The following is an 18,248-nucleotide window of genomic DNA, read 5'->3' on the forward strand; positions in this document are numbered from 1 at the left end:
CCGCACTGGAAACGTGGACTCTTAACCACTGGACCGCCAGGGAAGTCCCCTGACACTGATATGCAGAGGTATATACAGATTCTATTTGTTGACATTTTTAACTATGTTTGTTAATGTCCTAAGGCTTCACCGAGATCATTCAGATCAAAGCAAGGCAGGTACGTTGTGTAATTAAAGGAGTGGCATTCATTGAGTTCACCAACACCACATACCTGCCCCAAGGGCAAGGGCCACATCTCCCCTTCACACCAGCTAGGGCTTGTTCCATGAAGGCTGCTCAGCAAGACAGAAGTGAGACACGTTGCTGCAGCATTTGGAAGGGAATGGTCCTCCTGTGTTCGCCCACAGAGGTTACTAGGCCCCAGAGAACTCACTCACCCACATCGATGTAGCCAATGGGCACTGCCCTCTCCAGCTGCAGCTCCACTTTCAGTTGCCCACTCTTGTCCTGAGGACAACTGAGCCAAGGTCCCCTCTGACTGTCTGGGTTCAGCAAGTTCTCCACTGGATATTTGGGATCCTAAGTCAGAGAGAGGAGAAAATCAGGGATCTCACTGAGTCCAAGGGAAAAAAGCCTGTCCATGAATGAGGGATCCCTACACTCCTAAACCTTTCCAGGGTCCTAATGTGATAGAAAAGGCACTAGACAGGAGTCCATCTATCGTGTACCAAGGGATTTACAGACATCGTTTACCCTTCCTTCAGCTTCTAGACTACCTCATTGAATCCTCAACAGCTTTAGGTGGTTTCTATTATTGCTTCTTAGTTAACAGATCAACAAACAGAAGCTTAGGTTCAGAAACTTAGCCAAGGCCACGAGAACAAATAACCAACCGAAGTCGGAACTCCCGGGTGTCTGAATTCAGAGCCCTTAAGCCCCACACAACACTACAGTCTTCCCTAGGTATCCACAGGGGATTGGTTCCAGAACGCCCGGGAAATCAAAATCCGTGGATGCTCAAGTCTCTTTATATAAAATGGCGTAGTATATGCGTATGACCTATGCACACCTTCCTATGTACTTTAATCATTTCTACATTACTTAAAATACCTAACACAATGTAAATGCTATGTAAATAGTTGTAAATACAGTATAAGCACTATGTAAGTAGTTGCCAGCATGTGGCAAATTCAAGTTTTGCTTTTTGGAACTTTCTGGAATATTTTTCCCCCTGAATATTTTTGATCCGTGGTTGGTTGAATAGGGGGATGTGGAACCTGTAGATATGGAAGGTTGATTATGTTTTTTTTCATTTATAAGATGCTTTCACAGATATTTATCTTCGAAGTAACCCTATGAGATAAGAAAGGCAAAGACTTTTACTCTAAGTTTACAACTGATGGTTAGAAATAAGTAATTTGTTCAAAGACAACAATTCTCAGTTCTAACCCAAAGTCAGGTGTTTTTTGGTGGAAAGGCCTTGAACAGACTAAATACTTTCTTTCTCTGGATCTACATGTCTTCATAAGTAGAGGGGGAAACGACTCATGGTTTTCAATCTTATTTGTTTCAGCAATAAAACCCTTCCTTTTAACTAAAATCTTATTTTTTCAATAATTTTTCAATATTTTGCAATAATTAGCAACATTATTACCGTCAAATATTTTTTAAAACTTTCAAAAGTAAAAGCAGAACTCTGGTTAAAGCACAGGTTGAAGGGACTGGCGACATACTTGTGCCCCTTCCCTTCAACTTCTGGAAGTGGGTCCCCAAGAATATAGTTTGAAAACCACCATATTAGAAGATAGCTAATGTCCTCTAGCATTTTATAAGGCTGAGTCCCTGAAGAAAATCATTTAGGCTGACCATGTAAGTAAGGAGGATAATAGTAATTTTTATTTTATTTCCCTTAGGAGTCGACATAGTAGTTCCTAAAGATGCTCTAAGGCTCTCTCTGAGATGTGTGGGGATGTTTTTGACTGTCATAATGACTAGGAGGCACTGTTGTCATTAGGGTCCAGAGGCCATGGATGCTAAATATCCTAGCATGCATATGATATTGCTATAAAATGCAGACTTCTCGTACCCAAAATGCCAGTGGCATCCCTTGAGAAAGACTAGGGTGACAGAAGAGGAAGTGTGGGGAGAAGGGGGAAATGGATAGAGAGATAACAGTGGAGGAAAGGGTGGGATCAGTCCTGGGCCCAGGGCCCAGCATCTAGCACTAACCAGGAGAATCAAGATTTCCTGAAAGTGAACTTTTAGGGAGGAGGCTGAGATCACCTTTGATGGTGGTGCTGTTATTCTCACAGGTCAGGGATGACCTCGAGTATCCTGCTCTCCATGACAGAGTGACTAAACTGCCCTTATGGGGCTCCTGGTATAGACTTTGGGCCTATAGCTTTGCCAGCTGCCTCCAAACAAGGGTGGAATCCTGAGGTTGTTTGTTTCTTTACCTTTCATTCCTGGGAACACTTCTTTTATGCATCGTGCATTTCTCTGGGAACAACTTGAAGGCAAGAGCTGTGTTTCACTTTTTTGACTTTGAACTCCCAAAGAAGGGACAATGTCTCTTCTGTTGGATTGGAAGTTTTCTGAAAGAGGAGCTAAGTCTCCTATTTTTTTTTTTTCCAATCTTTTCCGTCACCAAGAAAAAAATCATGCCTGCTAATTACTATACCTGAGAGGAAAATGATACCACATGGCTAATCTTCACAGGAGCCATGGTGGGCCCAGCAGCTGTCCCAAGTACAAGGCAAAATGCTTTCTCCTGAGATTTCTTTGTTACCACTTTGGCCTATGTGTTGGTCCCATCAGCTTCCGGAAGAGAAGGAATCCTCACGTTACTCCTGAAGAAGAGAACAAAAGGAAAATAAGCCGTGGCTGTTTCTCTGCTAAAAGGAGTTATTTACATCACTCAATCATTATTTCTGATGACCATGATGTGGTTGGTGGGGTGGTGATCCGGGAGCAGATTTGGACCAGTTGATGAGATTCCAACAAAAGTGAAACAACTGGAAGGCAACAGAGTAGCAAGTACAAGAAAGAAAAATATTAACATGTTGATGTTGGATTTATATGTAGATGAGCTCCCAAGGGCATGAACTGTGCCTTAAATCATTCATCTTTATATCCCTAGAGACTAGCACATAGTAAAGATGTGCAACGAATGTTCAACTAAATATGGGATACAGTCTCTTTGTTTTTTTCTCCCCATAAAATGAATCTTCCTAAATTAGCTTTTAAGTTACTCCTCTACTAGAAATCTTCAATGGCTTCCTGACATATGAAAATCCCTTGCTACATGGTAGGTATTTAATAAATATTAATGTAGCTTGGCCCCTGAAAGCATCTACAACATAGGTCTGTCCATTTCCTGCTTCATCTCCTACTATTCCTTTCATCAGAGGATGTGTTTTACCCATCACTGTTTTATTTAATCCTAAAAGTTCATGTAGGAATTTGTATTTTGTCTTTTGTGAAACTTTTTATGGAAAATTTAAAACACATGCAAAAACATGTAATTAGTATAATGAACTCTCATGCATCTATCTCCTAACTTGAACAATTTCTTGGGGTTTTAAAGCTGTCTGAATGTCTTTAGGTGGGATCTCTCGCCAAACATTTACATCCTACCCTTTCACTCATGTTTATTACTCACCTGGTCCCTGAAAATGAGTCCATGACCTGATACACTCCTGGCCATATGGTCTTCCTGCCTCATTCCTGCCAAAAATATTTTTTCCCACCTCCAAGACTTTGTTCATGCCATTACCTCTGCTTGGCATCCTCTTTCCCTCTCCCATTGTCAAATCTAATGCATCTTTGATGCTCAAATGTCACTTCTACTCTGCTCAGTGCTCAAAGTGATAGCTCCATCCTCTCAATTCTGTATTACAATGATCTGCGTATGTCTTTTGTCTCTTTACCAACTGTAAGCTCTTGGAGGACAGGCTTCATGTTTGATTTATTTCTGTATCCTCAGTGTAAGAGGGAGAAACATAAAGTTCCAGATTAACCAATGTCTGCTGAATGAATGACTCCAAAGGGTCAGCCATCTTCGAATGCTCAGAGTGAGGCAGACTACTGTGACAGCAGTAACCAAACTCTGAGTGAAAGCCATCTAAAGGTCACAGGTTACATTCAAGATGGTACCAAGGCTTCAAAGAGAGAAGATGGCAGGGTGAGTCCTGAGTCACCTCCTAGACCTCTAGATTAATTAGAGCAGATTATTCCAACCACAGCAACTCACTGAACATTCAACAATTTTTCTTCTCTCTGCCAGATATTGGAGATACTCCACCATCTCTCATATCTAACATACAGATGTCTGACTCAGCCAGCCCAAAACTACACTCTAGGCTTGGGGAACCTGAAGCTGTCAATCTTGGATATTTCATTTAGTTAATATTTTTTTGGGGGGGGAGGGGTGTCTAGTAGGTACCAGGCCCTGTACTAGGTTACAGTTGTGACTAAGACACACACAATCTTTTTCATGAAGATCACTGCCTATCAAATTGCTTGTTGTTCTCCAAGGATTCAGTGCTTTCTAACCTCCCTGACGTTGCATATGCTGTTTTTTTTTTTTTGGCAATAGTTTATTTACCCTGTGTGTCTCCCCACTAAGAAATGAGCTCTTTGAGGATATGGACTTTGTCATGCTCATCATCTCCCACACCTCAGAGAGATGCTGGAACACAGCAGGCATAAATAGCCATTGAAAAGAGTAGTTTTTTAAGTCAATACAATTCTAATCAGAATTCCAGCAGAAATTTCTGGCAAACATGACAAACTCATCAACCAATAAAGGGTTACACATTGCTAAGATAATTCTAAAAAGATTGTGGAGACCAATTCTGAAAAAAATGACAATGTCACAGTATTTAAAACATAGGGTTTATAGAAACAAGCAAATAGACTCCAGAAACGGACTCATATAAATGGGAATTTACAACCTGTTAAGTTGATTGTAAGATAGAGCATGATTTTGCCAGAAAAAGATGAAGCAGTAAATGCTGTTCAGAAAACTGCTTCACAATGTGAAGAAAAATAAAAGCAGATCCCTACCTCATAACATATTCAAGATTATACACAAATGGATCAAAGATGGAAATATGAAAAATACTTTAAGGTAACACAAACAAGGTTAAAATACAAATGACTGACTGAAAGATATTTGCAATAGATGTAAACTTGGATAGGGACTTCCCTGGTGGCGCACTGGTTAAGAATCTGCCTGCCAATGCAGGCCACATGGGTTTGATCCCTGGTCTGGGAAGATCCCACATGCTGTGGAGCAACTAAGCCCATGTGCCACAACTACCGAGCCTGCACTCTACAGCCCGAGAGCCACAACTACTGAGCCTGCATGCCGCAACTACTAAAGCCTGTGTGCCTAGAGCCCGTGCTCCACAACAAGAGAAGCCACTGCAATGAGAAGCCCGTGTACCACAATGAAGAGTAGCCCCTGCTCACCACAACTAGAGAAGACTCAATGCAGCCTTGGATAGTAGTCAGAATTATTTTTATTTTATTTATTTTATTAAAGAGGATTAAATAAAATAATTTATGTAAATAAAAAGGACAGTGCCTGACACTTAGTAAGCTCTAATAAATATATATGACTAATCTTACCTTATAGATAATATTATTAAGAAAGCTTTGATAATATGGAACTAGCTGAACTGGGGAAAGAAATTGTGAGAATGTTTCCTGAAGCTCAAACGCTGACAGTCCCAGTTAGGTGGCAGCAAAGAATTATTTTTAAATACTACAAATCAGTAAGAAAGGGGCAAGCAGCCCAATATAAAACTGGAGACACGATATAAACATTCAGTCCACATAAGATAAAATCTGAATGACCAAAAGCCCACATAAAAAAGTGCTCAGCTTTACTGATAATAAGGAAATTGCAAATACCTGTTCCTCTAGGGCTGGAAAAAATGGAAAAGTCTACACTATAAAGCATTGGCAATAATATGGGGAAATGGGCTCTCTCATAAACACTTCCAGCACATCTTAATTCTGACTAGACATTTTAAGAATAGCCACTGTCCTGGTTAACTTATTTAAACAGTGCAGTTCTAGAACATGTGCACAAAAAAAATATATATAATATTTCTAATAGCAAAAAGCATAAAACTCTAATGCCCATTAGTTAAGGAATGGATAAATGAAATGTTACATATCATTCAGTGTAATACTAACAGTTAAAAGGAATAAATTAGATGTTAATATACGTAAACACAGATAGACCCCCCCCCAAAAAAATAGAGTGAAAGAATAAGTCATAGAATGATACATAGAAAAACAACACTTATATTCTTTAAAAAAGAAAATGAAACAAAACTTATACTGTCTGTGAATACACAATTTTTTTTTCAACAGACTGAGAGAATACACAGCTAATTATAGTTGTTGCTTCTTGGGAGACTAAAGGGTAATGAGTCTGAGAGTAGAGGACACAGATAAGTTCAACTTTTATCTGTATCATTTCATCTTTTTAAAAAATGAGGAAGCAAATAGATCATGTCAATCGTCAATTTGGGGGTGATGAGTATACAGTGTTTATAATATTCTCTGTACCCAGTTTCACATAGTAAGTATAGTTTCCATTTTAAATAAATGTAGATGGTGTAAATATTATCCAGTAACTTCCTGTTTGCCCCAAATAAAGCTGACTGTCATTCTAATACTCTGTGAGCCCACAAGACAACCTAGCCCTATCCATGCGATAAATGCAGCCGGTACCTCCAGGGGGCGCGTGAGCAGCCACCACAGTCATGCGAGGTGTAGGGTTCTGATACACAAAAAACAGGGTGTTGGAAATGAGTTAGGAAGCTGTAAGTTACGGTGCAGCATAGTGATTAAAGGTGCACACGACGGGGGTAAAGGTAGGAGCTGGGGACGCAGAGTGTGGGCACAGGAAAGAGTACGGAGGTGTGTGAAGTGGATCCTGAGGCGTGAGAGCCTAAGAAGCCGCTTAGGGACCGTGGAAGTCCCGCAGGCTCTTCAGCTCTCAGTTTCGGGAGCCTAAGCCGCTACTTCCACCGCTCCTCGGAATGCGCTGTTCTGTCCGCTTCCTTGATGGTCACCCTTCCTCCCTTTCATCCATTCCCCTCCCCATCGACAGCCCCAACGACCCTCACCCGGGATAATGGACCTCGAAGAGTCACCGCTGCCTCAGATCATGGACCACAAAACCACTCTCCCGCCAATTCGGCCCTCTGACCTCCGCCTTCTGACCCAGATCACCACTCTTCCGCCTCCCAAAGCACTTGAATTCGTTCTGGGGCCTCAAGAAACCGCTGTTTCCGGAAAATGACTCCCACTGAGGTACGAAGGCACGCGCTATAGCTAGGAAAACACATTTGGGTGGCTTATGTGTATTTCACTCATTGCAAATCTCTAGAGAGCCGAATTTAAATTTCCGGGTCAGATTCTATGCATTCTGGGAAATGTAGTCCTTAGTCTCCACACTTCGCTCCACAGCCCAAGAGTGAGGGAGCGTCGCGAAAGTAGACGGTTTAGGGCCCGTCTCTTTGGCTTTCCAAAGGGTAGAATTGGTGAAATATTTGCACTGAAAATAATACAAGGGCGATTTCTCATTTTCCAAGAACGCTTCCCCGCGGAAGCTTAGACGTGCATGGGATCCATCCCTCCTTGACCTTTAAGTGGGGAGCAGGCAGATGGTCTCTTAGTTCCCATCAGGACGTCGCCTCTCTTGGTGCCCCGCCCCCTCTGCCAGAGCCCGCACTGCCGATTGGCTCAGAGCTCTTGAGCGGCGGAAGCGGCTGGCTTGCGCGGGGCCTGGGGGGAGGGGAGAGCTGTGACTATGGCGGCAGTCGTGGAGGTGGAGGTTGGAGCAGGTGCTGCCGGGGAACGGGAGTTGGATGAGGTAAGAAGAGTTAAGAGTCGAGGAGAGGAGAGACTCAACCTGAAACTGAAGGGAGGGGAGGGGAGGTATCGGAAGTGGGGGTCCTAGGAGAGACGGAATCCTGAGAGGGAAGGAGCCAACTGGGGGACTGGTGCGCGGAGGGGGGAAATCTGAGGTACCGTGGACTCGAGGACTCAGGGACTGTGAGGCGGTCATGGGGTAGAAGACTTGCAGTAATCCCAAGGGCGGAGATGGAGGACAGGGAGTGAAGCCGGAGGGCTGGGGGTGTTAAGATTTGGGATTATTCACTGGGGGTCCTGGGGAGGACTAAAGGGCTGCCAGGTGGCGTGGACTTCTGCAAGGGAAAGCCGGGTTTTCGCTGAGGGAGAAGACTCTGTGTAGGTTCGGAGTGCGGGGTGGGGACGCGGACCGGGGAAGAGTGCTTATCTACTAGTGTTAGCTTTGAGTTATTTTTATGTAAGAGCTCTTTACATTCTAGAACTTTGTACATAATGTGGGCTCAGTAAAGTTTTGGTCAACAAATGATAGACGGAATGGGCGAATGAACGATTGTATACCGGAATTCATCCATTCACTCACTTGACAAACATTAAGTATCAACTTTGTGCCGAGTCCTGGGCTAAGTGCTAGAGACCTTCCCATTGAAGAGTCCGCAGTATGGTGGTGGGAGACGCACAAGAAGACTAGTCATTGCATCGGAGGTATAATGGTGACACTGAGAAGAGGGCACCAATTCAAATTGGGCTAGGGAAGGCTTCCCAGAGATGAGTCTTAACGGAGAAGTGATTCTCTCTATCATTTTAGACTTATGAGTTCTTTGCGAGTGAGCTCTTCAGGGCGTATATCCCCTTTACCTACATAACAGGCATTTAACAACTGGTGTATTCAGTTACCAGTGGTCTTTGAAAGAAATCACTAGGAGGAAGGAGACATTGAGTTTGAAGGGAATGAACAGATAACGCTCAGAAGCAGAGAGAGAAGGTGAGAAAGGAAAGGGAAAAGATTCCGAGGCCAAAGGTACATTTATGGCTAGGGGTGCTTGTGGTCTTGCTCATGACAGAGTATGGACAGCAGGGAGGAATAGGAGAGGGGGGATTGATTGCTGGGGATGGAACCAGTGGGATCTCTTAGGGATCAGAATCTGAGAGGCCCTGGTTGTATGTTGGGGGTGGGGATTGGGGATGAGACCCAGAGAAAGGGAGTAGAAGTGGACTTGAGAAGCAAAGGCTGTTGTTTGGTGGTGGGAGGACTTGGAGGTTTTGGTTTACCTGATTGGGAACATTAAGGTTGGGGAAGGAGACTGAGAAACTGACAAGTGGTCAGAGCAGGGAGAGATTTTTAAAGAAGCATTTTAGAGCCATATCTTTCAGTCACTAAAGACTAGGGGTGTTTGGATACCACTCAGTTGGTGAGGTGGGATAGTTGTGGAAATGACTTCCAAGGCCCCTTTCAGCTTTAAGTTTCTGTGATGATGGTTGGCTGTAGTTTGATGAGATATGTTTGAAAGTGCCTTGAAAAAGTAAATACTGTATTTAAGTTATTATATATGGTTTGTTAGTCATGGGCTCTCCTTTGAGGGGGGCCACATTTCAGTTACATATATCAGGGTTCATTGAGATAAAGAGTACAAGTTTTGGAAAGGAGAGAAGAACTTAAAGTTTTGATGTTAGACATTTTTGATGTTTGCTTCTTAGCTTTTCTTCCCTTATTGTCCTAAGGACTTAGCTTCTAGTATCATAATTATACTTCCAGAATGTCATCCCTAGCGGTCAACTTTATATGTAACCGCTAGCATTCATCCCAGAAACTTTTGTGCCTTGTTTCACTTACTGAGAAATAATATAACCTGTTGTCTGGCAATTCTCTGTGAATGGTTCTATCCTTTTCCTTTGGGTTTAAGAATAACTCTGAGAAGCAGGAACAGTCATCCCTTCAAGCTGAAAAAAAAAGGGAGGGAGGCGGATGGTCTGGCAAGTTTGTGAGTTTCTACTAATGTCTCCCCAGCTGCTTCTTAGCACCCTTAACTAGTGAAAGAGAAGGTGAAATCCATTCTTTAATTTGTAATCATGGGGGTCTGCTGTGTATTATGCACGGGAATTCACAGATGAGTAAGATTCTGTACCAGTTTATAGTGTAGAGAAGAGACATGCAAATGGCCCACTTCAGTACTAGAAAATTGCTATGATGGAAGTATGTAACAGGTTCAGTGGGGCACAAGAGACAAGCACTCGAATCTGTTGGGGGATTCAGTGAAGTCTTTATAATGGAGATGGATTTGAGCCAAAAAATTAAAGGTTAGGTTTACAAAGAAGCATATGGCATCAGAGTTGCTCTCCTGTAGCACCTTCTGCTTGGTAGAGACTGCTGTGGAGCTCAGATTGTGAAAGAGTAGTGGATAGCCTAGCTAAGATGCAGTAGGTACTCTTTGCCACTTCTTTGGAAAGATTGCATGCTCTGATTTGTTCTTTAGGATATCTGACCTGTGTTTTCCAATAGCAGATGCAGTTAGCATGATAAGTAGTCTGGAATAGCAGCCATCAGTTTATTCATGTTCCTTTCTTTTCTTTTGTCTTTTTCATTATTTTTTTTTTCTTTTTCTTTTCTTTTTTTGGCTGCGTTGGGTCTTCATTGCTGTGCGCAGGCTTTTCTCTAGTTGCAGCAAGCAGGGGTGACTCCTCGCTGCAGTGCTCAGGCCTCTCATTGCGGCAGCTTCTCCCGTTGTGGAGCACAGGCTCTAGGCACGTGGGCTTCAGTAGTTGCAGCACGTGGGCTCAGTAGTTGTGGCCCACGGGCTTAGGTGCTCTGCAGCATGTGAGATCTTCCTGGCCCAGGGATCCAACCTGTGTCTCCTGCGTTGGCAGGCAGATTCTTAACCACTATGCCACCAAGGAAGTCCCATTATTACTTTCTATAGTATTTAAGGTTATTTAGGCTTTGCTCGCTGCTTCTCCTGTTTCTGAGAGGTGAATAGAAAAGAGGGCTTAGGAAAAGAGCTACCAATAGAAAAGGCTACTGTTTATTGAGCCCTTACCATAAACCCAGCCTCTGTTTAAAGCCTACATTATCTCATTTATTACTTACAGCAGCCCTGTGAATTAGTTGATGTTTACCTTATGTTATAAATGAGACTGAGGCAAGAGAGATTAAGTAGCATTCCTAGGATTCCACAGTTTGTGAGGGGAAGTGCAGACTCCAACCCAGGTCTGCCTATGCTATACTGAACTAAGTTTTACACTGCTGCGCTATAGTGAGCACCTTGGTTCCATTTCTCACGTCAGACTCATCTTACCAAAGTAAACTACCCCTTTCTCAATATACAAAAGTTCCATCTCCAAGATGTGAAACAGCATTTCATTCCTGAGAGGTTCAAAGCGGGGGTTAACTAAAGGAATATTGGTTTTTCTGTACAGGTCCTTTAAGCTACCGATAACTTGATTCTGTTGAACCCCCGGTGACGAGGAGTGATGAGTCCAGTGGCGATTAGGGAGGTGAGAGATGGGTCCAGCCAGCTTGGGCTAGGTATTAAATAGGCTGTGATGACTGGCTAAGTTCTTTCAACTTGCTAAACCATGGGGTGCTTGAGAGTATTAGGGAGGATAAAGCATGGGTACAAGCGTGGAGGCCCAGAAGCAGACCTACTCCTGGAGCCAGTGAGTTCCTTCTTGAAGGGGTAGCTAGCCAGCCATGAGAGGAATTGGAGGCATCATCTTGGCACAGAGAGCTGAGTTGGGACCTAAAGTAAAAAAGTACTTCAACATCCAATCAGAGCCAGCCTGCCTGCCTGCCTGCCTGCCTGGTGCCTGTGAATTCCGGATGTGTCTACTCCCAGTAGTTGTTAATCTGCCAAAATGATGTATCAAGCAGATCAATGAGTAGTTTCCAGTTCAAGCTCAAAGCAGATCTCAGCCTACAGCTAACTTGAATTATTATTGCCTTTAGTGTGTAATTTTCCTCTTTTGGGCCATGCTTTATTCTTGTTAAAAGAGGAGATTAGACTAGATTGGTGGTTTTTAAACCTTTAGTCATGAAACCCTTTATTCAAAAAAAAATCTCACTTTGAAGACTTGTAGTCCCTGAGTGTCTCAAGCCACACTTTGAAAATCAGGGAGCTTTCTCTTACTGCCTGCTGATTGGGTGACCCTACTTTATGTTCCTTCAGCCCCCTATACTTCCTCTAGCCCAGCTCTACCAAGCGTTATTTTATTTTAACTGTCTGTCTTCCCCACTAGACTGTTAGCTACACGAGAGCAGAGTCCAAGTCTGTCTTGTTCATCGTTGCAGTCCCTTCACTCAGTATGGTGCCTGGCATAAAGGAGGCACCTAATAAGTGTTTGATGATGATAACGATGGTGGTGATTTTTAAAAATTAATTAATTAGGTTGTGCTGAGTATTAGTTGCGGCCAGCGGGCTCCTTAGTTGCAGCTCTCGGGCTCCTTAGTTGTGGCATGTGAACTCTTAGCTGTGGCATGCACGTGAGATCTAGTTCCCTGACTAGGGATGGAACTCAGGCTCCCTGCATTGGGAGCGCAGAGTCCTAACTGCTGCACTACCAGTTAAGTCCCTGATGATTATTATTTTTGAGTAATGGCAATAAGCTCCTCTCCTTAGTGGTATGTGGTTTTTTTTATTGAGAGTTTACAACATCCCTAGAGAATTGAAAGATTGAACTAAATCATGACTAAAGCTCTAACATACTGTGTACCATGTTTCTTATTACTGCCAGGTCTTTGTTCAGGCTGTCCTGTCTGCCTAGGTTACCTTTCCTTTCCCACCTGTACTTTAAGGTTCTAGCCCAAGGCTCTCTTGGCTTGTAGAAGTGTTCTGATAGACACTGATAGCTTCTTTCCTTGTCTTTCATGGTTTTCTCTGTGTTCATTTATCAATTCATCATACTTTTTGGAAGCACTTTCCGTGTACCAGGTGCTGTGCTATGCTTGATTATACCAAGGTGGATAATGTGTGATAACTGCCTTCAAGGAGTTCACAGAGACTAGCATGGGTGAAGAGTGACTGATAAATAAGTACGAAAGTGTGTCACAGGTGCTATGTCAGTGGAGTAGATGCAGTGGGTATATCAAGGAGGAAGTAGCAGTCTGTGTCATCCCTTCTCAGGCAGGCTGTAGAAGTTCCCATCCCTTGCTTCTTCAAAGTAATAATCTTGGACTGTTTTGTTTTGTTTTCCCTCCTGTGGGTCCCTCCCTGTAGACATTTGATAAATGTTCCTTGTTTCCAGGGATTTTCTTCTCTAGGGATTCTTGTTTAATGCCAAGATCTTATTGAGGGATTGAGGCATGTGTGACTGAAGTTCAGTCTTGGATATCTGACCATATATCTTTGGATTTTTTTTTAAAGACGTATAATATAAGTAGTAGCATAATGTAGTGGGGAAAAAAATAGAGTACTAAACAATAGATCTAGGTTCTAGACTACAAATAGCAGATTTTGTTTTATCTCAGAGACAGCCAAATGATAATAGGTGCTTACAAGGCTGTGTTGAGGATTCTGAGGCCGGGGCTCAGCAGGAGAGTGCTGAGGGAGAGTGCTGAAGGTGAAACACTATAAAGTACTTACTCTGTGCCAGATCCTGTGCCAGTTGTTTTCTATGCATTATCTAATTTCATACCACAACCTTACAAGGAAGGTACTATTATGGTTATATCTATTCTACAGATGCGGAAACTGAGGCATAGAGAATCTAAGTAACTTGCCCAATGTCACACAGCTAGGTAAGTGACAGAGGTAGGGTTCAAATCCAAGATGACTCCTACAACTGTGCTCTTAACCACTCTGGGCGGTAAGAGTACTATATGCTTCCTATACTGTCCTGTGCTAGACATTTCTACTATATACGTGTGGCACTTCATCTACAGAGGTCATTTGACTGGGGTAACGCTATTCGTCAGTCTCTCCCATGAGACTGAGTTCTCCATGAAAGCCCTATCCATCCTTATATCCCTGGTGCCTGGCATAGAGGATAATTCAATAAATGTTTGAAGATACAAACTCATAAAGATTCCATACCTTAATTCTTCCTCTGTGAAATGATAGGTATGGACTAGATGACCTTCTACAGGTCTCCTGCAGCTTTGAAAGTCTTGGATCCCAGTATTTTACTCTGCCTTGTGTTTCCTGCAATTCCTGTTGGGTACTTGGTAAATATCAATACTAGGGAATGACCCGATGAAGATATAATTATTATTAATGATCTGTGCTAATAATCTTGGGATCAGAGAAGAAAAAAATGGTGATAGGGAAGTTGTAGGCAAAAAGCCTACATATAACCTCCACTTCTATAACCTTTGACTTTTTGTGCAATCAGCATCTCGTACTCTGGCAGACACCCTGTTTGCAGAGTCTTTCCCATTTGCCTTTCCATTACAGACCTCCCATCCCCAGCTCACTTTTACTTTTTGCAAGTCATTTTTTTGGTTAACCCATTACTTAATAACTCGTCTACTTCCAGAAGGAATTTAAGGTGTCCTCTGCTCAATAAAGGAGGGTAGGAGAGAGAAGAAGAAAAGATGAAGAGGAATGTTTAACTCCTTGAGTGCAGGGACTTTCTCATCTCTCTACATTCCTTGGTGCGTTGCCCAGCACTTGGTGCATAGCAGACATTAATATATTTGTTGAATAAACGAGAATGTTTGTAGATGTGAATTCTACTCAGGTTTAAGGAAGTGTTGACTGAATTGCAAAGGTTAACTGACGCACTGTCTGTTCTGGCAATAATAGAATAGTGCCTGACAGTACTATTTGCTTATAAGCTGCTTATAAAGCGTTTCCGTTTTTAATTAATGCCATATTGCTCCTTACCAGTGAGTCATAGGCACAGAATCTGAGGACCTGCTTTCCGCCCCCACAGCGCTCTATATAGACATCTGTCAACACTTACCATGTTGTATTGTTGACTCCCCCATTGAGCAGTGAACTTGAGGGAACAGAACTATATCATTTTCAGCTCTATTCCCAGCGCTTAATCTCTCTCACTGGCTAGCATAGGGTAGATATTCAAATGTTTATTGTACTTGAATCTTAAAAATCTAGTCCATCCACCCATGTTGAACACTCCCAGCAAGTGATCACCCCTCTAATGATAGGGAGCTTATCATTCTATGGTCAACCTGTTCCCTCTTTGAATTCCTCTGTTGCAGTATTCTTCAAACTGGGCTAGAATTCTGTCTGTAGTTTCATCTTTTTAGTCCTCCTTTCCCAGATCCTGCTGCTTTGCACCTTTGACCCATGGAGGCACATGCACTGCCAGAGAATGCCTCTGAGGAGTTTAGGCTCAGTCCACCTGGGGCTGTTTGGCCTAAAAGCTTACTCCATGAAAGCCAACCCAAGATAATCCATCCCGTGTCATTCCTTTTCTCTATTTTATTTCTCTGTGTTTTCCTTTCTTGAAGTCATTTCCTCTGCTCCTCAGAGGAAAATCTGTAGATAAACATAAACTCATTAGTTCCCTCTAAAGTGCAGTTTTCCCAAGAGGTTGCTGAGTTATGGCCATGGGGCTTTTGGCCCTAAGCAACTAGGGAGAACCAGTGGGGAAAGGGGAAGCTGGATGCAGAGAGCATAGCTCTGCCAAGGTTTGTGTTCCCTCTGCCCTCTTTCCCCCTTCCCAGTAGGATGTTCTCAGTAACTGAATGAGTCTGTTACTAAGGAGGTCTCCAGTGGCATTTTACTCCCCATTGCGCATAGGATTGAACCTGACCTCTTCTTGAGCCTGTCATTTAGCACCCTGCTGAAGTAGGCTTTTCTTCCTCTATTCTAATGATAACAAATAATAGCTAACTTTTTTTGGTGCATACTGTGTGCTGGGCATTATACCCAGCATTTTACATGCATTAGCTCTTTTAATTATATTATCATCTTCACCTTCCAGATGCGTAAAAATTGAGGCACTGCCCAGTAATTTATTCAAAGTTGGATAGCTTTTAAGTAGAGTTGGGGTTTGAACCTGGTGATGTGATAGCATGATCTGTATTGCTGGTGTACTCTATAACGTAGATTTACTGTTTTCAAAATTCACCATATAGTTATTGAGAATTTAATTTTGCCAAATACTTTATTTGGTCTTGGGAGTTCATAAATGGTTAAAGAGACTATCTGTGCTCCAAAAGACTTTATGGTCTAGTGGGGAAAGGGACCCATCAAGTGATAACAACGATGTAGTGTGATGAGTAGAGGTATCTACAGGTACCACAGGTACATGGGAGGAGTGTGAAAGTGTATTTGGGAGAGTTAGGGAAGACTTCAGAGATGATATGACATTGGGCTGATTCTTAAAGGAGGGGTAAAGTTTATCATATGGCTAAGAGGCCAGTTTGTGCCAAGGTAAAAAACACATATGTGAAGGAATTTCCATGATATCTTTAAGCATTCTATCAAACATACTATTCTTTACTAATAAAACACTTGGTAATACCTGCTTGTTTTGTGCAAACTGCTGTGTTAGGTTATTATTTAGGTTGAGAGGAAAGATGTTAATTCATGTTTCATGCCTTCAAGGAGCTTACATTTTTCTTCAGTTAGAAAAATAGTACATGTAGTCCAGTTAGAAAAGTTATAATTATAAAATAAGTTATAAATACCTTATCAGTAGAAAAAACAGTGTTATTGGAGAAGTAAATCTCTTCTCATTGGAGCAGTTAGGCAAGACTTCACTAGAGTGATTTAAATTTCACTAGAGCATCAGAAATAGAGACCCCAAGTAAATGTGAGAAATGAGAAAGAAGGATGTGTTTGGGGATCAGCAAGTAAGAGAGGACTAAGTACTAAATCTAGAAGCATAGGTTGGGGCCAATATGAGGTTGACTTTAAATACCAGGTTGAAGAGTTAAGACATATCCATTCATTCCTTCAGTCAACAATTATTGAGTGCTTGAATATGCCAGATACGGTGCTGGGGAAACAAACGTGAAGACATGGTTCCTGCTTTCAGGGGGCTAATAGTCACGTAGGGGAAGACAGACATGGAAACAAATGATGGTAGTATAGTGTCAGTGTGTGTTATGTACTGTGGTGACAAAGGAGGGAGTGATTAACTCTGCTTGGGGGAATCATTGAAGACTTAACAGAGAAGATGCTTGAGGTGATTTTGGAGGATTAAGTTTGAGTTCAATAGATACTCAAAGTCTGTGAGGTGGGGAAGAGTGGTCCAGGGAAATGAAAAGGTATGCAAAGCTTTGGAGACATTAAAGAGCATGGAATATTCTGGGAACTATAAGAATTCCAGCATTACTGGAGTATAGGTTAAATGTAGGGGATAGCAGTGAGTGATAAGGTTGGCGAGGCCTTTTTAACAACATACTAAGAAGCTTAGGCTTATAACATGTTCAGATCTATGTCTCAGAATGATCAAGCTTGATTTTCAGGTTTTTTGAATTTGTTTTGCTTTGACTTGAGTAGTTGATAACACCATGGCTAATATTACTGTGTACTGAAACAGGACAAACTGAGAGAAATTTTTATTGGGGAGAGGGTGGGGAGGAAATGCGGAAAAATTGTGTTTGGCCATGTTAAGTTGAAATGGCTATGTAAACATGTAAGTGGTGGTGTTAATTAGGCAGTTGGAAGTATGGGCTTAGAGTCAAGGGAGAGGTCTGGATATTGGTCTGGGACTCTGAAGATCTGGCTTTTTATACTAGCTCTGCCACACAGTTGTTACCTGAGACAAGTCAGTAGGACACTCTGAGTCGCAATGTTGTTGGCTTAAAGTAATAATAAAGTTATTTGTTATGCCAGCTTTATGTGTATGGTGGGAAAATCCTGTTCATTCATTTATCCATTCATAAAGCATACACTGAGCATTTACAAAGGCACTGTCTTAGCTGTGAAGGATAATGAAGATATAGGCTCTGCTCTCAGGCTGCTCGTAGTCCAGTGGAAGAGTTAGTCAAATAAGCATATGTAATAACTGCTGCAATATAGAGAAGCACAGAGCTCTCTGGGAGCACAGAAAATGGTGACCAAGGGATCAGGAGAGGCTCCCCAGAGAAGTGGCACTTTAGCTGATGTGGAAAATGACTAGAAATTAACCAGTCAAGGAAAGACGGGGAGGACCCTCTAAGCAGGAGGAGCAACATGTGCAAGGTGGGAGGTGAGAGGGAGAGAACGGCAGGGAAAGGGCACTGGGTAAGGGGTAGTGTTACTGGAGCATCCAAGTAGAGAGTGGGGTGTAATGAGAAAGTTGGGAGACTAGAAAGGGAGGCAGGTGTGAGATCATGTAAGGCCTTATATGCTGTGCTAAGGAGTTTGGATTTTTATGTGTAGTAAGTGATTAAATGTGTAAGAACTTTAAGTGCTGAGGTGAGTGATGTGGATCAGATTTGCATTCTAGAAAGATCAGTCGGGGGACAGAAATGGAGAAGGGATTAAAAAAGTCAGGAAAGACATTAGTTAATTCAGGCAAG

At 42.4% G+C, this 18,248-nt stretch overlaps 2 protein-coding genes across 3 annotated transcripts in view; one reads left to right on the forward strand and one right to left on the reverse strand.

Annotated features, from left to right (window-relative positions):
- The window catches only part of XNDC1N (XRCC1 N-terminal domain containing 1, N-terminal like), a 45,712-nt gene extending 38,394 nt beyond the window's left edge, over nucleotides 1-7,318 (reverse strand). Inside the window, exons 1-3 of the mRNA XM_057695604.1 lie at nucleotides 7,090-7,318; nucleotides 2,622-2,790; nucleotides 379-520 (exon numbers count right to left, since the gene is read on the reverse strand). Coding sequence (XP_057551587.1) covers nucleotides 379-520; nucleotides 2,622-2,666 — 187 coding nt within the window. The 5' untranslated portion in view covers nucleotides 2,667-2,790; nucleotides 7,090-7,318. The remainder of the gene's footprint in view (nucleotides 1-378; nucleotides 521-2,621; nucleotides 2,791-7,089) is intronic.
- Nucleotides 7,319-7,711: 393 nt separating this feature from the next.
- Nucleotides 7,712-18,248, forward strand: part of RNF121 (ring finger protein 121) — an 84,444-nt gene continuing 73,907 nt past the window's right edge. Inside the window, exons 1-2 of one of the 2 annotated variants that reach the window (XM_057747515.1) lie at nucleotides 7,755-7,838; nucleotides 13,510-13,565. Coding sequence is in view for 1 of the 2 variants with exons in the window: in XM_057747514.1 (XP_057603497.1) it covers nucleotides 7,776-7,838 (63 nt within the window). In the remaining variant the exon portion in view is untranslated. Of the gene's footprint in view, nucleotides 7,839-13,509; nucleotides 13,566-18,248 lie in introns of both variants that reach the window. The other variant, XM_057747514.1, reaches the window with a different exon arrangement.

This window comes from Hippopotamus amphibius, chromosome 9 (genome assembly GCF_030028045.1).
Source record: "Hippopotamus amphibius kiboko isolate mHipAmp2 chromosome 9, mHipAmp2.hap2, whole genome shotgun sequence".
Classification (NCBI taxonomy): Eukaryota; Metazoa; Chordata; class Mammalia; order Artiodactyla; family Hippopotamidae; genus Hippopotamus; species Hippopotamus amphibius.